This window comes from Zonotrichia leucophrys, chromosome 17, assembly GCF_028769735.1.
Source record: "Zonotrichia leucophrys gambelii isolate GWCS_2022_RI chromosome 17, RI_Zleu_2.0, whole genome shotgun sequence".
NCBI lineage: Eukaryota > Metazoa > Chordata > Aves > Passeriformes > Passerellidae > Zonotrichia > Zonotrichia leucophrys.
The window spans coordinates 10690826-10711842 of record NC_088186.1 but is presented as its reverse complement, the minus strand read 5'-3'; the positions used below and the strand labels follow the sequence as shown (position 1 = coordinate 10711842).

The 21017-nt window shown below is 57.2% G+C and overlaps 1 protein-coding gene across 25 annotated transcripts in view; it reads right to left on the bottom strand.

Moving 5' to 3' along the window:
* Positions 1-21017, bottom strand: part of GRIN1 (glutamate ionotropic receptor NMDA type subunit 1) — a 40573-nt gene that overhangs the window by 4799 nt on the left and 14757 nt on the right. For 4 of the 25 annotated variants that reach the window (XR_010442221.1, XR_010442222.1, XM_064727541.1 and 1 more), the window contains exons 4-21: positions 18185-18247; positions 17315-17415; positions 16769-16890; positions 16202-16376; positions 14640-14784; positions 14465-14548; positions 13155-13290; positions 12193-12320; positions 11848-12012; positions 11508-11626; positions 10736-10848; positions 10131-10279; positions 8808-8965; positions 8328-8489; positions 6632-6741; positions 5496-5641; positions 3645-3896; positions 2799-2909 (exon numbers count right to left, since the gene is read on the bottom strand). Coding sequence is in view for 18 of the 25 variants with exons in the window: in XM_064727541.1 (XP_064583611.1) it covers positions 2799-2909; positions 3645-3896; positions 5496-5641; positions 6632-6741; positions 8328-8489; positions 8808-8965; positions 10131-10279; positions 10736-10848; positions 11508-11626; positions 11848-12012; positions 12193-12320; positions 13155-13290; positions 14465-14548; positions 14640-14784; positions 16202-16376; positions 16769-16890; positions 17315-17415; positions 18185-18247 (2439 nt within the window). In the remaining 7 variants the exon portion in view is untranslated. Of the gene's footprint in view, positions 1-10; positions 1094-2798; positions 2910-2956; positions 3246-3644; positions 3897-4057; positions 4100-5495; positions 5642-6631; positions 6742-8327; positions 8490-8807; positions 8966-10130; positions 10280-10735; positions 10849-11507; positions 11627-11847; positions 12013-12192; positions 12321-13154; positions 13291-14464; positions 14549-14639; positions 14785-16201; positions 16377-16768; positions 16891-17314; positions 17416-18184; positions 18248-21017 lie in introns of those variants that run through there. The other 21 variants (XR_010442224.1, XM_064727546.1, XM_064727547.1 and 18 more) reach the window with 12 other exon arrangements.

The following is a 21017-nucleotide window of genomic DNA, read 5'->3' as shown; positions in this document are numbered from 1 at the left end:
TGCAGAGCAGAATCCATTTTTAAAACTCCCGACAACGGAAAGGAAAGAAGCAAGGCCGCCAGGTCTGCGTCTTTCGCTCGCTAGCCAGGAGAGCCCGTGGGGCTGGGGTCAGCCTGGCCTTCCAGCCCCAAGGGCTCTCCAGCCTTGCCCATCTAAGACCTGGTGTGGGCCCGCAGCTCTGCTGAGCATCATGAAAGAGAGCACCTCGCTGCTTTCTCGTCTTTACAAGGACCCCAGGCAACGTGCCCCAGCATGCTACGGACTCATGGGGCCTTCCAGCAGGAGGGCGTTGGGGTCTCTGAGCCAGGGCTGCTGCATGGAAGTGGAGGTCACCGAGCACAGGCTGTGACATGAGCTGGTGGCAGCACCCCGCTCCCGCTGGCTGCTGACACTGCAGAGCAACCAGCAGGTCTGCCCAACATCACCACAAAGCTCGCTCCACCACGGACCTCCTGCCATAGCTGCTAGCCTCCAAGTTGGCCATGACGGCTTGGACGTTCACCCCATTGGCCTGTTCTTGACCCAGCTAGCCCAGTTCCCTGGGGAACGCGTCCTGGGAGCCTGGACATGGCACCCCGTGGCAGGCAGAGCATTGTGACAGGCTTCAGAGCACTGGGAAGTAATTGACTGTGCAGCTGCCCCCAAAGTGGGGACCATCTTCTGGGATGAGTGGGGTCATCTTCCTCCACAGTTTGCCCATGAACAATGTAGCAAGAAGAGCATGACTGGGACCCAAATATGGAGAGCTCTGTGTTGTGCAGGACCCCAAGGAAGGGGAGAGAACAGCTCCATTGCCCATCCATGGGACCTGTGGTGCAGGTGGGCACTGGGCCTGCTCAGCTCAGGGCGTTGGGGGCACAGAGGGCTGTGGGCTGGTTGGTGTAGGATGGATGCCACACTATGGAGCAGGATCAGGACCAGGATGATTCCCTGAAGAAGGAGCAACGTTGGGGTTACCAGGGATGCCACACACCAGCTGCCCCATTTTTCCTGGGTTCTCCCCCTCTCCTCTGCTCACCGGTGGCACTGGTTCCCCCAGGTCCCCAGGGCACTATCATGTTGCTGCTCTCCCAGGGCAGGAATCCTTGGTTTCCTAATTGTGGAGTAGTTCAAACACATCAGAACATGGGGGTCTACTCAGCACATGCAGATCTTTCTGCCAATTTTTCTCCTCTCTATTTTCTCGGCATTCTACTTGTCCCTCCTCCTCCTTGTCCTTCTCCTCCTCCTCCTCCTCCTCACTCTTGCACCACCCCCTGCACCTCCCACCCCATCTCTGTCTCCTCTGCCCCGGTCATAGCTCAGGCCACAAAGACACACCCTGTGACCTCCCTGCAGAGCTGCTCGGGGGTGCAGCAGTGGGGAGAGGGGACCCCAGACATGGGGGCATTACTGGGACAAGGTGCCACCCAGGGAGCACAGAAGCAGCACAGGAGATGACAGGGATACCCATCTTCCCTGGGGGTGCAGATGATGAGTGGGAAGAGTGTGGGTGTTTCCCCCATGACTTCCAGGCTTCGAGGTGACAGTGAGAGGAGCACTTTGTGTGAGATGGTGGCAGTCGAGCCCGGCCGAGGGCTCAGCTGTCCCCAGGGCCGCATTCCAGGGGTGCTCCAGGAGCTTCTTGGTATGGAGCCTGCGCTGGTGCCAAGGGCAGCCTCCTCCATTTCTCATACACAGCCGTGGCCCCGAGACCCCCTGCGATACCACATGCTGTCCCCGAGGCGCCCAAGCCTGCGGCTGGGGACGGGCACCCCGCCACGGGGGCCACATCTCCCACGCTGCCACCGTCCCCCCGTCCCCGCTGCGCCTCGGGCAGCCTGGCGGGGACCTGCTCTGGGCAAGCCCGGCACAAAGCCGCCGGTCGCCCCGGGGACGGGATCTTGGCAAGCCCGGCGCGCCAGGAGGTCGGGCAGCAAAACGCAGCGGGCGCTGCCACACGAGACAACAGAGTAGCCACAGTGCAGAGTGTCATACAACAGACGGCGACATGCAGAGGGACACGGCTCAGTCCGACAGACCAACAGCCCAACCTGACGCTGAAGTGTCTGAAGCTCCAGCACGAGCAGACACATTTGCACATTTGGAAACAGCTGGCTTTAGAGGCAGCAATTTGGAAATTTTCTCTGGTTATGTGAGAGCAGCGGAAAACACAAGTTTGAACCAAGGCTGGGTCTTTAACAACCTCCTCTTTGGAGCCTTTTCATCTCTTTTCTAGAGCTGCATTACTGCTGATGATAACCAGAGACAGCTGTCACTCCTGTGCGAGGACTATTCCGAATGCTAATTGTCACAAACAAAAATCACATGTAGAGAGTGTGACACGCATGGCTCTTGGTGAGGTGACACGGTGCCCAAATTAAATCGGGGTGATTGTTTTTAGGCATACAATGACAAACAGGTACAGGAACACTTAGGAACAGAAAAAAAAAAAAAAAAAGAAAAAGAAAAAATGTCATCAGTTTCAAGAGGTCAGCACCGGTAAGGTGAGCGAAGCACAGAGAGGAACATCAGAAATCATCCAGGCAAAAAGAAAACAAAAAAACAAAACAAAAACTCGGTTGCATCTCCCAACTCATCACAGGACTCCAAGCCACCTCCTGCCTGCCCTCCAGGATCCCAGCATCCTTTCAGGTACACGGGATGACTGACTCACTGACTGACTGACTGACTGGTGACGAACATGAGCTATGCATGTACACTGGCAGCTTCGGGATGGGTGTGTGGCAGTCGATGGGATGGCAGAAGAGAGAAAGAGAGAGAAAGAGAGAGGGCAGAATTGTTCTTCTTCCTCTTACCGTATCCTTGGAGGACCTACGTCTCTTGAAGCTGGAGGCCAGGGTGGAGGTGATGGACCTAAAAGTGGCTTTCTTTTTAGGGTCAGGTTCTGCTCTACCACTTTTTCTATCCTAAAATGAATATGTATAAGTAATTAGATCTCTAGTGTGTTGTTGGAAACTCTAAATCTATTTGAATACTGCCCCGTGTCATGGCCTTCATTTAGGTGAGAAAGCTACTGGAGGTGTTCTGCCACTCCCAGTCCTCCAAGGGCCTCCTTGAGCCAGGGCTACGGCACAGCCACCACACTGCTACAGCTACGGGGGGCCGGCCTCGCGTCTGGAGCGCTGGGAACCCCTCTGGGAGGCAGCCCTGCTCTCCTGGTGTCTGCAGCCAGGCCGGCACAGCTGACCTCGCTTCCTGGGGATGCTCTGCCTGGCGCCCTGCCCCTCGCTTCCACCGCTAGCCTGGCTGGACCGAGACGTGAGATGCTGCACCTACCACTAAAAAAAAAAGTGCTCAGGGCCTTTTCTGAGGCTGAATCCTAGTGCCACAAGAGAGAGAGAGGACTGCATTGAAAGAGAAGTCATTGTATGAATATTCTGTAAAAAAAATGTGTTCAAAAATTCAAATGATGCAGTTGTGCAAAGCCGAACGTGGTTGTTGGTGGTGGTTTGGTTTGTTTTCCAAAGTAAAACAGGCTAAAAAACAAAAAGGAAACTGGAAGAAAAAGAAAAGTAAAAAAAAAATACAAAGGAAAAGAAAGGGAGGAAGCAAAGCGTTAGTGCCATGATGTCGTCGGGTCGGGATGAACTCAAAGAGAAACAGAACTGAAAAATGTAGGCGTTGGAGTTAGCGAGTCGGACCTGGTTGGCGCAGGCTGGGAGCACCAGCCGCCATGGTGCGGGGGCCGCGGGCCGGGGGGCCCGGCCGCGCTCGGCGCCGGGCGCTGGCAACGAGTCCTCCCCAATTGCTTTGGTGCCAATGAGTGTGACCTTGCCGACGGGGGACGGAGTGACCAGGTCTGGCTCTGCTACCGCACGGGGGTAACCAAAATGTATCCCGCTGGTGCGTAGAGCATGCTCGGGGATACATTTGCTCCTCCTTCTCAGTTCTCTCTTTTGCGGACATGCACAAACGGAAAGGAAAGCAAGATGAATGGAATGAAATGTCTTTTTCTTCCATGGCATCTCAGGAAATAGCCATGGCAAAACTGTGATCCCAAAAACCATTATTTTTGTTTGTTTGTTTTAACAAATAAATCTTTCCACTTGCCTACCTTCTAGCAATGTACCAGATACTAGTGCTCTGACGTTTCCTCCTGTGGAAAAGTCTTACAATGTCAAACGGCTCTTTACCATGAGGCTGTTTACCCCCACAGGGCAGCATGCTTTGCTCACAGTCCCACAGACTCTGCCCAAGGACCCAGTGCAGTATTTTCTAGAAGGTTGGCAAGTGAAAAATGGCAGTGCGACTAGTGTGCTCTGTCCCAGCAGCCTTAACCCCCTCGGTGCTGCTGCTTTTTGGAAGCAAAGGAAAAAAAAGGAAAAAAAGGAGAAAAAAAATTGAGAAATGGCTTTTCCGAGACTCTTTCCGGTGAACTGAACCCAGCGAGCTCTCAGGATGCAGCAGCCCGGCCTCGTGCTCCCCTCGCTGCTCCCCCCGCAGCCCCAGCCAGCGCTGCTCCCCGGGGCCCCGCCGGGCTCCTCGGGCTCCCCGAGCCTCCTCCTCTCTCTTTGCCTGGCTGGCTCTGCTGTGAGCAGCAGTGTCCTTTAGCCACCTAAAGGAGCTCTCGCTCTGGGAACGCCGCTGCGCTTCCCCAAGGGAAAAACCAGCCCAGGCAACTCAGACAGAGCCTCCAGCTGCCCTACACTGGGGTCAGGGGCACTGTGGGGCTCAGCCCCAAAAGCAGCAGGGGAAGGGAATTGTGAGGCTGGTGGCCCACAGATGTGCCCACGGCTCAGTGTCACTGCCAGGCACCTCTGACCCTCCTGGGCTTCCCTGCCTGAGCGGCACAGAGATGTTCCAGCAGCAGGAGAAGCGTGGGAGAGCAACAACCCCATTAAAGGAGACCAAGGGAGGCTTGGCACTGACAGGGACCGGCACTGCTGGCTCCTGAGTGGGGAGATGTCCTTGTCTCCAAAGGACAAGAGCACGCACCACCTCTTTTTGGAGTTGGTCCTGGGTATGGCAAGGGCTACCATGCTGCTGCAGAGCAGGCAGGGAAGGGAAGGTGATGGAAACTATCCCTGGAGCATTCCTCCACCTAAGCATCGGGCAGGGACGGTCAGTGGCAGCAGGCTGACCTTCCCATCTGCTGCTGAGCACGGCTGGAGCCGGGCTGCAGGGCAGAATCTGCAAGGAGCCGTGCTGGCACTGCCTGCTCAGCCAGGGCAAGGTGTGCCTCTGGCATGTGGTCCCCAGCAGAGAAAAGTCCCCATCCCGAGCTCCACTGGGGGTGTTTGGGCCAGGCCTCTGCCCTGTTGGAGCTTCTCTGGGAGAGACGGCATCGGGCAGGGGCAGCTCCCGGGGAAAAGGCAGGGACACAGGGACACTACCCTACAGCTTAACAGGCACCGATTAACCCAGCTGGAGCTACGGGGGTGGGGTGGGGGACAGAGGGCCCCATGCTAATCCACAGCTCTGCATTCACTGATTTGGTGAAGGAATGGAAAACGCACCTGGTGGAGATTTGCTCTAAAAACGGTTTGTCCTACCTGCAGGTTTTTCCTCCACACATTAACGGCCGCAAACGCCAGCTGCATCTGCTTCCTCCGCGCGTCCTTATGCCTTTTGTAAGCTATCTCTATGAATATTAAAAATATCCCGGCAACAATACCTCCAGCCACCAGCATAAACACACCTGAAATAAGCAGGAAAGTTACATGGGGCAGTGGAATTGCAACACCATCCCTCATTTCTTCTGCATCGTGCTCAGCAATGGGAGCATCTGCCAACCCGGGGTCCCCCTGCCATTCCCCCCAGTCCTGGAGGGCCGGGAGGGGAACACAGCCTGGGCACTGAGGGGTGTCAGTGCCAGCTCTGGGGGGACACTGAGCTGCAGCACTGCTGGGGACAGGCACAGCAAGCCCCAGGGCACTCCCCATCCCCAGGACCGTGGGGCCATTTGCACCAGAACCCAGCCCTGGTGCTCATCAGGAAACACAGCCATGCACAGAGCTCTGTGCTGTCCTTGGATGCCTGCAACCCTTGGGGCTGACATTTCTGGAGTGGTGTCTGAGGAGATGGAGCAAAATACCCCTTTTCTCCATTGCCTGTAACTGGCCAGCAGTGCTGGTGCAGACGGGGTCCCATCCCTTATCCCTCATCCCTGCATTGTCTGGCTGTAGGACCAGCAGCACCACCTCAGTGCAAAGCGAGAGCCTGTCTCAGGGTTCTCAGAGTCTTTACAAGTTGAAAACCCTTTTCTATCAATTATCCTTGTTCTGGCCCTGCCCAGGGCTCCTCAGGACTTGGGGGCAGCCCCTGGCCTCCAGCCCCTCCTGCAGCAGGGCTCTCACTCGCCTCCCCCGAGGTGCTGTTCTCCTCTCTGCATCGCTGCCAGCTCTGATGGCACTGTGACAGCCACAGTTGGGCCAGGGCACAGGGAGGGGGGCCATGCTCACACCACAGCCCCACTGGCAAGAAGGGCACCCAGGGAAGGTGGGGGAAGCTTTGTGGAACTGCTCTGAGCAAGGTGGGAACGAAGTCCACCTCAGCAGCCTCCCGGCACTAGGAAAGCACAAATCCAGAAGGAGCAGAGATTTGGCCTGAGAGGAGAGCCCCAGGGAGGATGTCTTGAGCAAAAGCAGGCTACCCAGGGAAGGGGGAGAAAGAGGTTTGCAGAACAAACCTGCCATATTTTCAAAGGTGAGTGTTGCTGGGGCATTGCTACGGGAATCACACTCTTGATACCTCACCCAAGTCTTGTCCAAATCCTCCATGAAGCCGTTCTCATGAGACCTGCAAGCACAAGGAGACAGGACAGGGCAGTCACTGGGGACCAGCCACAGGCAGCTGGGGCACACACTCTGTGCCTTTGTGCCCTCCATCCCAGGGCTCTGGGCTTGCCTGCACCTCCTAGCACAGGAAGCAGGGATGTGCTCTGTGTGTGTGTGTGTGTGTGTGTGTGTGTGTGTGTGTGTGCACCTTTGCACAGGAGTGTGTGGGCTGTGTGCAGGGGCTGCCAGCACTGCATGGGCACACACAGCAGAGTGCTGTGAGCAGGCACCCCCAGCTCCCCTCTGCCCCTGCAGCAGCTCTGGGCCAGTGCCTGCTGCCAAAAGGGCCACGTGTAAGCCATGGGGAAGGTGTGCTACCAGGGAAGGATGGAGCTGTCAGTGCTCCAAGAGCTCTTGGAGAAGGCTGCAGGGAGTGGACATCTACCAGTTCCCTCCTGCAGGGTTCCTCTGCCTGCCAGGGCCACTTGGACCCCAGGCAATGATGGACCCCAGTCCTTTCTGGTGACCCCCAGCACCCTCTAGGCCAGGGCACTGCTGCCTGCAGTGCACACTGAGGGCTGGCACACCCCAGCAGCTCGGTGTCACAGCTCAGTGTCACAGCTCGGTGTCACAGCCTGGGAGGACACAAACCATGTCCTGAACAGCTCGTGGGGATGGAGTGGGCACAGAGCACACATCCCACCACAGACTCCCTGCACTTTCCTCCCTCTTGTTCCTGGTACACCCCCACCACCTTCCTGGGACATCTGTAGCCCTGAGATTCCCCACCCTCTCCCAGGAGGATACTGAGGACCCCTGTGGTCACTTCAGGCTTCTCACGTGCTGGTCCCAAGTCCCATCTGTCCTGCTGCCACCCTCACCATGTTAAGATCATCCCACAGACAGGGACCATGGCTCCCTGGGTCTGGCCCATCTTCCACATCCTGACCATTCTCCCTGAGGCCTTTCAGTTCTGCATCTTGGGCAGGACCCTCGTGGCTCCTGACCCTGTCTCTCCTAAAATGAATGTCCCAGGACTCCCTCCCTTCACTTGCTCCTTCCCTGCTGCCTGTTTCTCCACTGTGACATTTCTCTGTCTGCAATGAGTGTGGCATTGCCAAGGCCACACAAGGAAATCCCTTTTCACCCATAATATCAGGCTGACTGTGACACCCCACACTGCAGGTCAGTGCTGCTGTAAAAGCCTTGGACTCAGACGTACCCCTGTGTAACAGGTGTAGCCAGAGTTGAAAGAAAAGAGCCCTGCATGACCAGGGCAGGGCAGTGCTGTGGGACAGGCTGACCCCGAGGGAGGAGCAGGGTGATGGCAGCACCCACACCCTGCTCACACAGACAGTGCTGGACAGGCTGCTCACACAGCCCTGCTGCTCTCTGCCCGCATTGCCTGCAGCCCTGGCTGGCCCTGACTCTGCTCCCTGCCCTGCTCTGCCCCCTCCAGCTCCCTGCTCTTCCCCAGTCCTGCGCGCCGGAGCTGTGGGTGCCCAGCCCAGCCTCTCAGGGTCCCTCTGTCACGATGGAAGGGCAGCTCTGGGGGGAGGCTGGCACTGCCTGGCACGAACAGCATGGAGGCAAGAGCCGTGTACAGACTTGAGGATGGCCAGGGAGACGTTCTGCTTCCAGGGGCTGTCCTTGCGCATGCCGATCCCGAAGCCGGAGCGGAAGAAGAGCTCCCCCGTGGTCACCAGGTCACACTTCTGGGAGGCCTCGAACTCCAGCACCGCCGAGTCCCAGATGAAGGCGTGGAGCTTGCTGGACACACAGGAGGATGCACGGGTCAGGCTGGGCAGCCCAGCTGCTCTGCAGCAAGAGTGCTGGCAGCCCGGACTGAAACACTGAAGCCACCCAGCCTTGCACTGAAGGAAGAAAAGAGGCCAGGAAGGGAGGCCATGGCCAGGGCTCCCACTATGCCCCCCTCACGCAGAGCTTGTGCTCCCCACCGAGCCCTGGGACGCACCAGGACTGGGAGGTGCCATCAAGCCCCGCTTTGGCCGCAGCTCCCCCAGCTTTGCCCTGCTTGCTCCACCCAGCTGAGCCCCCGAGGCCCTCCCAGCGTGGCCAGGCACTCACTTGTCCCTCACTGCCTGGATGGCCTCGGCAGCGCTCTCGTAGTTGTGCTTCTCCATGTGCCGGTACATGGTGCTCAGCTCCACCTGCCGTCGGAAGTAGATGTCCACAGAGCTCTGCTTCACCGTGGCGTAGATGAACTTATCCGAGGGGTTGCGCAGCTGAAAGGACACGGCAGGGCTCCAATGCTTTCTGGCCTTCACCAGCAAAACTTTCTCAGCCCAAAGCTGTTTCCTAATCTCCCATCTCCTTCAGGCACCTGTTCTCTAGAGAAGACCTTGATCTCCTCAAAGGATGCCACAGGCAGTGAATGCTCTTGGGAGCATGGTGCTGGGGCAGTGAATGCTCCGGGTCCATGGTGCTAAGGCAGGGGATGCTGTGGGAGCAGGGGATGCTCTGGGATCATGGTGCTGGGGCAGGGAATGCTCTGGGACCATGGTGCTGGGGCAGGGGATGCTATGAGAGCATGGTGCTGGGGCAGGGGATGCTGTGGGAGCAGGGGATGCTCTGGGAGCACGGTGCTGGGGCAGGGGATGCTCTGGGAGCAGGGGATGCTCTGGGAGCACGGTGCTGGGGCAGGGGATGCTCTGGGAGCAGGGGATGCTCTGGGAGCACGGTGCTGGGGCAGGGATGCTCTGGGAGCATGGTGCTGGGGCAGGAGATGCTCTGGGAGCAGGGGATGCTCTGGGAGCACGGTGCTGGGGCAGGAGATGCTCTGGGAGCAGGGGATGCTCTGGGAGCATGGTGCTGGGGCAGGGGATGCTGTGGGAGCACGGTGCTGGACCAGGGGATGCTCTGGGACAGGGACATGGAGGCACTGAGGGTGCAGGAGCCCCGTGGATGCCGTGGGTCCGGCAGTGCTGTGGGCAGGGCACACTGCAGGGTGTGGGATGCTGTGGGTCCGTGATGCTGCAGGGCACATTCCTGCGTGCCTGGGCTGATGAGCTGTGGCTGTGTCCTTGCCAGAGCAGGAAATGGATTTGAGGCATGTGGAGAGTATTGACTGCACCGCAGGGACGATTTCATTAGTTATAACTCATCCATAATGAATCGTTTCCTCGGTGGGCAGAGGAGGCTCTCCAGGAACTGGCAGGCAGTTTGACTGCAGACAGGCTATTTCTGGGCACGTTGTTTTCCTGCTGATCCCTGCCCACGTCTGTCCATTCCCACCCAGGGCAAGGGCTCAGACTCATCAGCACCAGCCCAGGCACAGCTCCCTGGGTCTGGCCCCCAGCACAGATCACAGCCGTAGTGATTCAGGGCTCTGGGAGCCACAAGCCATGTGATGTGCCCCAGGGAAGGGGAAAGCAAGCAAGGGGTCATTACCCGGGGGTCGTTGATGCCTGTGATCCTCTCCTCAGGTCGGTCCAACACCAGGAAGGCTGCCAGGTTGGCAGTGTATGAAGCCACAATGATCATAGCAAAGCCAGCCCACACCATGCCAAGGATACGGGCAGAGAAACTCCGGGGAGCACCTGCAGGGAGAGAGGAGGGATCAGAGCAGCACCACGAGGGCTTGGCTTGGTTGCCAAAGCTATGTCAATCCTCATGAGCCCAATGGCAGCTGCAGATGTGCACCATCTATCTGCTCTGCCAGCAGCTGTGCAAGGAGCCTCTGCATTGCCTGAACCAAAAAAAGCCTCCAGCTCCTTCCAGGGCACGCTGTGTGCCACCCTGAGAGGGTGGGTAACCCTGGGCAGGACAAGCAGCCCAGGTTTCCCTGCCCTGTTTCCCACCCGGGGCTGGGGATGGCAGGAAGCCCTGACACCTGCCACAAATGTGCTACACTCAGCAGCACCAAATCTCCTGCAGCCTGCTCCAGGGAGGGCTCAGGGGGAGGCTGTGGAGGAGGGCAGGGACTGCCCCCCAGCCTGCCCAGCTCAGAGCCTGGGCTGCAGGGCAGAGCAGCCCTGCTGTGAGCTCTGACTCACCTTCTCCAATGCCAGAGTTCAGCAGGACTCCCCAGGAGAACCACATGGCTGAGGAGAGAGTCAGGGCATCTTCCTCCTCCTCCTCACTGTTTACTTTGAACCGGCCAAATGGACTGGAAAACAAGATGAAGAACCCTTGTCATTCCCCTCACCCTGATTCCCAGGGCTCCCCACTGTGCCCCACGTGTCCTGGTGCAGCCCTGAGTCCCTCATTCCTACAGACTGTGCCTGCTCCCAGGCAGCTCTTCCCTATTGTGGCACATCCCCGTGCTGACCTGCAGCCCTGCCTGGCTCACACTGCTGCTGGTCCCATCTCACTCTCTCCAGACCAGAAAGATCATCTGACCCTGGCCTGCTCGAGCCTCTCCCACTGCAGCACAGAGGGCTCCCTGCAGATCAGCCATCAAAGCCTCTGGGCACAGGGCTGAGGCAGAGACAGGTGCCCTCAGAGGAGCTGCCACAGGGCCAAGGAAGGCCAAGAGGAAATTCTCTCAGAGCCCAGAAGCTGACAGTGCCCTTGGTCAGGGATCTGCACAGCACCTGCTCTGACAGGTGTGTTCCACATCCCCACGTGCTGGGTACCCCAATATCCACATCCCTTAGCTTAGGCAGCCAGAGGGGCCAGGAGCTGGTGGGGCAGAGCAGGTGGGGTAAGTCCCTGTGAGAGCTCCCAAAGGGCTGCAAGACGTGCCCAAGCAAGGGACCCAGGGGACAGTTCCCAGGAGCACCTCCCTGTCCCCTCCAGATCCCGAGTGGCCCAAAGTGCACTCACCTGAATCGGTCTAAGAGGTACAACATCACTGCCACCACGTGCACAGACAGTCCCACCAGCAGCCAGAGCGTGCTCTGGAAGGGCTGCATGAACGAGTCCAGGGTGCTGCGGGGGATTTCCTGCACACAGGAGAGAGGGAACAGCGCTGGCACCCCCCAGCTGCACCCACAGGGGCCCTGCCCCAAGCTCCTGCTGCTCAGGAAGGCTCAGTTGGTGCAGACAAGAGCCTACATTAAAACCAGCAGCCTGGAGGCTGGAATTTGCAGGGGCTGCTCTGGGCACTGCAGTCTGGGGAACGGACACCTCCCGTGTTCTACAGAAGCTCCCACCCAGCCCATACCTTCTTCACGAGGATGGTGAGGCCCTGGTACTTGAAGGGCTTGGAGAACTCAATGTACTGAGCCCGCTCGTTGTTGATGGTGAGGGGAGCCACAATCATGTCAGCCTGGCCGCTCAGCAGCTCCCCCATCATCCCGTTCCACTCCTTCTTGTTGCTGTTGTTCACCTGCCAGGGAGCCAAGGCCGGGTCAGACCCCTGCCCTGACACACATCCCCCACCAGCCAGGACCCTGCAGTTTATAGGAATCCTGCATTGCCCTTCCACCCACCCTGCTCAGGAGAAGGGCGTGGGGGTGTTTCAACACACGAGACAGGCAAAGAAAGATCACAGGCTGCCCAAACTCACCCTCTCTTGGGTACCAAATTTACCATCAGCCACCAGGTGAACCTCGTAGGTGAAGTTCATCACGCCTGCCAGGCGGATGAGCAGGTCGATGCAGAAGCCGTAGCAGCACAGGGCCACGGTGGGACGGCCTGGGGGGGGACAGGGGGGCCATGAGTGGGGACAGCCCCAGCCAGGGACCCCCACAGCATCCCCCTGTCCCCAGGGACAGCAGCCACCCCACGGCTCGGGCTCCATGTGGGATGGAACCACCTTGTCCTTCAGGGCCATCTGCCTCCATGCTGCCTCCAGCCCCGGGGGTGTGGGCAGGCTGGGTGAAAGGGGTCCCATCCTTTGCCATGTCCCAGGGAGGTGGGCTCAGAGGGGCTGCTGCCCACCCACTGCAGGGCAAGGAGAGGGCTCAGTGCACGTGCTGGAGGAGTCCTGACATGAGCCCGGCAGGCTGAGCACAGCCCAGGACACAACTCTGGGGGGATGTTGTGCACAGGAAGGTGTGATGAGCCCAGGGGAGCCCTTCAGGTGGATTTGGGCAAGGCTGGCATTGCTGAGCAGCTCCCAACCCACACCAGGTGCTCACTCCTGATCCTGACACAGTTTCTGTGACAGTTTGGAACTGGCGCTGTGTCAGTGCAGCATGTGCTAAGGTGCCTTGGGGTCCTTGCTGCTGCTGAAGAGCAAGGCAGAGAGAATTGGAACATGTCAGGAGATAGAAATTTGGGATGCAATCCCTCAAAGCTGCCCTGGAGCCCATCCAGAAGAGAGACAATGGGAAAGAGTCTGCTGGGCTCAAATCCCTGGATCCCAGGGCCCAGCTGCTGTGAGGCTGAGCTGATGGGGAGGAGGGTGTGTCTGGGGGCCAGCTGTGCTGTCACCTCTCTGTGCCTCATCCTCTAGGCCTCCTGGGTGACTGAGCACCCTCCCTGGGACCCCTTCCTGGAATGGCAGTCCCCAGCAGACTGAGTTACCTGGGATGGTCTCATTGGGTCCAGTGCAGAAAACCTTTTTGACAGGATCTCCATTGATGGTGAATTCCTCCCTACATGTCCCATCTGCCTGAGTGGGCTTCACATACACAAAGGGCTCTTGGTGGATGGTCACAATCTGTGAGGTGAAGCACAAACACCCTCTGGTCTGTGTTTCCCTCCAGAGCTACATTCCCATGGTGGGAGCTGGGCTGCCCTTCCCACATGAGCCGTGGTGCCCTCCCCAGCTGCCATCTCAGCCCAGCAGCTCTGGCATGTGGAATCAGAGAAACAGAGAATCCTCTAGGCTGGAAAAGACCTTTAAGAGCATGAAATCCAACTGTAAACACAGCATTGCCAAGAAGAACACCAAGAATATTTGCTTTCCCTGCACCCAAGGTGAGGAGTGTCCTCCTTCATGTGGCCCTTTCAGCTGAGCCCCAAAATCTCTTTCCCTAACAGGAGACTGATGGGAGACACAGCCAGGAGTGGTGCCTGGAAAGGGGCTGCAGACACTGCCCCAAGTTCATGCAGGTGTTTCAGTCCTGCTCTGGACCTTTGAGAAAAGAAGCAATCACAATGTTCCCATAGCACCTCTGCAGGGACAACGCTGCCAGTGGGAATGGGATTTCCCTTGCTGGACAAATGAACAGTGCAACAAATGAATGGCCAAACTGGGAAGATCAGCCTGGCCAGGGTCCAGTCACTAAAGTGGGATCCAGTCACTGAAGGGGCTGCTGAGGGACACTTAGAGGAAGAGCATGAGAAGCAAAGCAGGACTGGTGGGACCTTCTGCCAGTGTTACCTCCAGCTTCTGGCCATCAGCTCCTCAGGGATTTCCTGAGTTCAGCCTTGCAGTCACCAATCTGCCCATCCTTCACAAGAGGGTTTAATCTGCTTTTAGATCTGTTTCCACCTGCCCTCTGCACTGTCTAACGGAGCTGAACCATGCCTTGACCAAAGGAGCCAAAGGAGCCCATCCTTGCATTTCTCACAAATCCATGACAGGTGTCCTCTGGCTCCCATGAGAAATGGTGAGCACCTTGCTCCTCCACCTTTCCGTGCTGTTTTCTCTCCTATCTACTTCCCACCTGTCTCTTTCCAAACCCAAGGATGCCTGCTGCCCTATCGAGATTGACTCCAGCTGAAAGTTGTGCTTTGAACATGCTCCAGATTTCTCTCCCATATCCTCTCCTGGCCTTGCAAATGCAGCTGCCAGCTGCAGAGCAGCCATGGAGGTGGGAGGCAGATGAAGTCACTGCCCAGCACACAGAGAGCAGAGAAGCTCTGCCCCTAATGCCATTTGCTCTTACCTTCAGTTTGGTTGACATCTGATAGCCTTGAGGTTTCTCAGTTTCCCCTCCTGGCCAGATGATCTTCCTGTCATTGGTCAGGACCTGAGATGGATCCCAGAGGAAGCAGATGGACATGAGGCCAAGGAGGACAGCCCAGTGCCAGCCCTCCCCGCCCAGGCCAGCCTGCACGTACATTGCTGCCGTTGTAAATCCCAACCTGGACCAGTTTTCGGTTCTGCAGGTTCATGATGCTGTAGTTGGCAAATTTCCTGTCCCCGTCCTCATTGAACTCCACCCGGCCGGTGACACCCTCTGAGTACTTGGAGGACATCAACACCCTAGGGAGAGAAACACAGCTGGACAACCTAGAACACCTGCCGTGCTCCTGAGGTGCCTCACAAGGCATCAGAAAGGCAAATGCTTCCTCTCAGTTCCCTGCCATGAGCTCACTGCCCTGTACAAGTCCGGCCAAGGCTACCTATGGTCTGTTCATAGACCTGTGGCCATCCCCTCCTGGTGGATGGAATCAGTTTCCCAAATGTTCTCTGCCATATCTGCTGCCATTGCCCTTGTTCTCTACCAGATCAGTCCCACTTCCCTTTGGAATGATCCATCCCACAGCACCCAAGGACTTTCCTCTGGGTTCCTTGGGAGATGTGCCCATTGCTACAGCTTTGGTGCTGTGCCTGGCATCTGCCCACCCCGCCTGGCCAGTGGCCCAGGCACACACAAACACCACCAAGGAGAGAACCAGCCCCCAAACCCTGGGAAGGTGATTGCAGAGACACACAAGGATTGCCTGAGTCACTTGTGAAGAACAGCTTTGACTCACTCATGCCAAAGACTGTCACTGCAGGGGATGCCAGAAACGCCTCTAAAACCATCTCCAGGCCTTGCAGGTCTCATGCTGCACAGAACCCAGTCTGTAGGGAGCGGCTGCTGCACCAAGGCCCAGCCCCTGTGGCCCCAGCAGCTGCAGTGATGCAGGGATTGGGGTCTGGAAGCTCATGCAGGACCTGCAGATCCCCCTGCCCTGGCAGCAGCACCCCACAGGTACATGCTCCCATTGGTGACACTCCAGCCTCCACATCCACAGCACCAGGGTTTGCTACAGCCAAGGGCAGCCTGTCCCATGCCTGGACAGCTCCTGCCACCAAGCCCTGCGTGCAGCACTGGACCCATGCACAGCCCTTGGAATGCTCAGCAGGAAACATGTCAGCAGCACTGAGGTAAAATGGGACATATCCCCCTGCCTTGATTGGGCAGAACCCCCCTCTCTCCCATATCCACCCATGGAATCAAGCTCCACACTGGAGGAGGCCACAGTCCCCAATCTTCTCCTCCTGGAGTCATTCCCTGCCCACACATGCCAGCTGTCCAGGCATTGCCCAGGGTAGCATGGGTTGACATGGACTGAGTTGGTGCCAGGCAGCAGGATGATGCCTAAACAGCCTGGAAAAAACTGGGTTCCATTGCCTGAGCCTGTGTCTGGGAGAGTTTTCTAGGACATGTGTAGCCCTCACATCCAAATCATGCAGGACAGTCCAGGCAGCCCTGTGCCACATGCCCGAAAGCTTTAGTTGGCCCTGGACAAAGCCACCATGTTCTCCTGCACCTTTTCCACATGCTCTCAAGCTTTAGTGGCCCTGGACAAAGCCACCATGTCCTCCTGCACCTTCTCCACATGCTCCCACCTTTTCCAGCTCTCCCCCACCAGGTCCTCTGCTCCCTCCAGCAGGACCCTTTCCCCAATACCTCTTAAAAAGGGGTCCTGTCTTCCAGATGTTGGTGTTGCCCACGCAGCCCCGCGGTGGGTCTGTGATATTCTCCTTCTCGAACAAGTCGTGCACGGCCTGGGCCACCACGGCGACAGCGTCACTGATGTGGGCAGACTCGTTCTTGCCGTTGATGAGCTGCAGGCCGATCACTCCTGCCGCGGCACAGGGGATGGTCAGGTCAGCATTGCTGGGAGCCCTGGCTGCTCCAGCGTCACTGCCGTGCCCAGCTCTTGGCACAGCGAGCACAGGGCTGCAGGTTGGCACCTGGCACCTCCAGCTCCATCCCCAGGGCCCTGCCCAAGCCTTCCCGGGTGACAGGCAGCTTGCCAAGCCGCAGTGACACGAATCTGGGGCTCGGCAGCCCCAGGGTGGCCAAGGCCGGGTCCCCACGGGGGCGGAGGGACGGAGAGCAGAGTGCGGGGCCCTCCGTGCGGGCCCCTCCGTGCGGGCCCAGCCGGCACCGCGATCCCGCCGCTCATCGCCGCTGCCTCGGGCTCGCAGCCCCGGGTGGGTCTGTGATATTCGGGGCCCGGGAGGTGCCTACCGTCCGGGGCGTAGCGCAGGGCATTGCCCGAGATCTCCCGCTCCCCCACCAGCCACACGTAGCCCGAGCCCGTCATGTTGAGCATGGCTGCTGATCTGTACACCGTGGCCGCGTCATCCTCGCTGCAACGACACAAGGGAAGGGCCATGGGGCTCCCGCTGAGCCAGGGCTGCGGCGGTGCCACCCCCGGGGCACTCTGACTGCTGGGCAGTGGTTAAACCCTCGGTGCTTCGCCTGATCCCACAGCTCCCGGCGCTGCGGAGCGCCTGCACATCTGCCCGTGGTGCTGCAGGCTGGGGCCATCGGGCTGCCCTCCTTCCAGCCGGACCAGCACACGCCATCATGCCCAGGGCTGCTCCTGCAGCACAGCCAGGCACGCTGGGACTGTCCCTGCCTGGCAGCAGCACCCCCAGCACCCCCGGCTGCCCGGGACAGGGGCTGGCTGTGCGGGCTCGCTCAGGCTCCTCGGAAGCTGTCAAACCCCAAGTCCACTGACCCCAGCGCTGGGAGAGAGGAAATGGAGCAGGGAGGGGCAGCACGGCTCACCTGGCAGAGAGGATGATGACCCTGGCCTCCAGCTCCTTCGCCTCCAGCAGCAGCGCTGTCACATTTTTGGTCCCAGGGTCAAACTGAAGCACTTTCTCAGCCTGTGATGAGTGTGAGCAAAGCTGGTTAGTGAATGAGCCCTGAGACTGGTGGTGAGAGCCATGCTATCTAGAAAAGGGTCAAGAGAATTCATTAAACTGCACAAAAGTCCGCTAAATAAGATTGGTTAAAGTTATTTTTTTGCTTTTTCTTTCCTTTCTTTCTTTTCTTTCTTTCCTTCCTTCCTTCCTTTCTCTTTTAAGGTTTTGGCTTTTCGGTTGGTTTTTTTTTTTTTTTTGCACTGTGCATGCAAACTGAAGTCAATCAAGACCCAAAAAGAGGCGTGCATTGTACAGGAAAGAGAAAAAGGCTTTGAAATGCAATTGAAAACTCAAACGAGTGTTGTTTTTCAAAAACATGGGAAATGAAAAAAAAAACATATTGCACAGGGTTAACCTTTGGGAATCAAAGTGAGCAACTTACACCAAGGAACTGTTTCCTTTGGGGAGGAAAGGGGGTTGGTTCAACTTTTCAAAAAAAAAAGAACTTGCAAGTTAATTACTGGTTCACATGCATGTTTCAAAAAGAAATCCTTCCAGGGTCAGCTGGCTAAGTTTCCATTCTCAAGTCCAAACCAAACTATCTCAACATAAAAACGTGCTACCAAGAAACATAGTCATGGATATTTTTTTTTCTTTCTTTTCTTTTCTTTTCTTTTTTTCTCTTTCTCTCTTTTTTTTTTCTTTTTTTTTTTAATTTTTCTGTTGGCTGTGGCTATTTTTCATTTGCTAGTTAGGTTGGTGGGCGGCGTGCATTTCCATGCATATATACCTTGGGTCCTCGCTTGTTGTCATAGGAAAGTTGGTCGAGGTTTTCATAGTTCCTTTTTTTACTCTGATGAATAATGTGCACAGAGAAAATATGTAGACACAGAAGAATATTATAAACAGTTGAAAATGACGTGTAGTAAAGCAATCCAACATCCACCTCCTCCTCCACTGTTTGCTAAAGGGTCTCTATAACGCTGGAGCTCGCAAAAACCACTATCAGGAGAGATTGTGCCTCAGCTCTGACGGGAGGTCACGGAGCAATCTGAGAGCAGAGCCTGAGTGGCACAGCTGGTGCGATGCAGTTGCATTTTCCCTTGAGGGACTGGGGGATTCTTCAGCAAGGAAGTTTTATCTTAAGCTCAGAAAGAATCTAAGGGCCTAAGTGGTGGGGTTTCCATGGAATTACTGTGGAAGTAAAGGACAAAATGTTGTGTACGGAAAGTGCTGGATAAAGGCAAACTGTTACAGTTCAGAGTATCAGCATTACTAGCATCACTAGCAGCATTACAGTCCTGTCCACCCTCAGAGAGTCCACACAAAGTGAGCGGTCTCAGCTGAACCTCTCACCCCCTGAAAGGAGGGAGCAGCTTCCTGAGCTCTGTTGACATCCAAAAGAGAAAGATAAAGTTCTCTAGGTGCCGTGTTGGCTCAAAGCGTGGCGATATGAAGCGATGGTGAACATGGGATGGCATTGCAGCTTTTACCTGGTGCCTGGGGAGGGCCCAGGGCACCTCATGGCTCTGCAGCACACGGGTGGCCCTGGGAGGTGCAGCTACCTGAGACCAGGGCTGGCCCTAAGCGTAGCTAGGGGGGCTCAATGCTTGGTGGTCTCCATGCTGCTGCCTGGAGCATGCCAGGGGGGCTCAGGGCCTGCACTGACCCTGGAGAGATGGGGCTGGAGCAGAGATCCTGCTCCTGCCCTGCTCTGTGCCTCAGCTGCTGTTGCTGCCTGGCCCCAGAGGAGCCCAGGGCAGGGCAGCCACGGCTGGAGGTTTCCTCTTGGCAGGCATTGTGCTGAGGGCCCAGAGCCTCTGCTCAGAGCCCTGACCCTACACAGAGCCCCAGCACCTCCTGGGAGCAGCCCCTGGGGCCTGGCCAGGCACAGCAACCTGATGGGGCCTGCAGGAGAGGGCTTGGCAGCTTTTGGTGGGACATAGTGAGACATCTTCTCCTCGACCCCGCCCCAGCTGAGCATCCCTGATCTGTGTACATGGGGCGTGGGACACAGCTCTACTCTCATCTCCATTTCTCCAGAGCCTGATGGCAATGGATCCCGGCCAGGAGTGGGGGTCCATGCTCCCAGGCTGCTCCTCAGACAGACAGATTGCTCTTCATCTTGCTTTCCAAACTCATTAGCTTGCCTTTTCCTGAGCATTCAGGCCAGTCTTTGTCAGGACATCTTGCCAGGTCTTCTTTCCATGCAGCTGTGTGACCTTTCCTTTCTTCCCCTTGGACGCAGCCTGATGAGTTTCTCATTGCTTAAAGAAATTGGGTCCTGGCAAGGAAAAGTGTGTGAAGAGGCAAAATCTGCTTGGAGCCCAGGTCTGCCTTCATTTCTGATGGCTCCCACAGCGAGGATTTCTGCAGTGGCTTCTGCTGGGCCTGCAGTGAGCCCTGGAGTAATGACTGCTACAAGGAGGCCAGAGATGCAGCAGAACAGCAGGAATGTTCTCCAATCAGGCAACGCTGGTCACTTCTCCCCAGGCACTGTCAATGTAGCCAAAAACTTGGTCATCCATGCTGCAGCCATCAACCAGGAATTCCTGGGATGTGCTGGCACCTCGGCCCAGGCTGGTCAGCAGAGTCTTCAGAAGAACAAGGCTGGCCCCTGGTCACCTCTCCCTGTCACTAGCCCTGTTTCCAGAACTACACTAGTAATCCTCTTTTTCCCATTTTTCCATGTGGTCTTTCGGCCCTTCTCCGCTCTTCATGTTTCACACAGGGACTGACAAATCAGAAGTTCCCTTTCCACCACATGCTCCTGCAATCACTCAAAAATTTGCCACTTTCATGCAGGTCACTGTCCAAGAGAAAGGCAGGCAGCACAGCAGGGAGCTGCCACCTCTGACCCCAAGCTCTGGTTCCAGTGTCCAGCACTCCCTTCTGAGCCCCATGGATGAGCAGAGCTGTGCTGGGTGGAGCAGCTCATGGGGCACTCCAGGGCTGGCCAGCACAGCCTGGGTGCTGGGCTCAGGGTGCTGTTGGAGCTGCAGGCCCACACAGTGGTGCCAGGATGGCACACAGGGCTGGCACAGACCCTGGGGGCAAAGCCATGCCCCAAACCAAGAGCCCAGATGGCAGGGGAGTCTCTGACCCTGAGCAGGTCCTCCATGTCCTCAGGGGCTGTGATCTAAGCCTTGAAGAGGTTGAGATCAGGTCTCCTGCCTGCTCCGTCCCCAGGGCCCAGGCTGCCCTTGGAGAGGCTGGGGAGGGGCCCATGGTGCAACTTCATGGCATGGAAAGAGCCAGCACAGCTGTGATCAGAAGAGAGACTGAAGAGAAGAGGTGGAGGAAGACAGGAAAGCCCCAACGGGGTATCTGCCACCTGCAAGACCAGTCAGACCAGTCTGCCTGACCTTTGTCAAAGGAAAAAGCAACAAGATGCACACCCCAAAGAGAAGACAAGGTGACCTGCTGGGACAGAGCAGGTGCACCAGGCTGGAGAGTGGCTCTCAGGCTGCCAGAGCACACCAAGATGTGGCAGCTGCAGTGCAAAATGGGGAAGGTCTGAGGACAGACTCTCTCTCCCCATCTTCCAAGCTCTCCAAGGCTTTCCTGCAGGGTGAGCAGGCTGAAGAAATGCACCCTGTGCCTGAAGCACCACATGGGGCAGG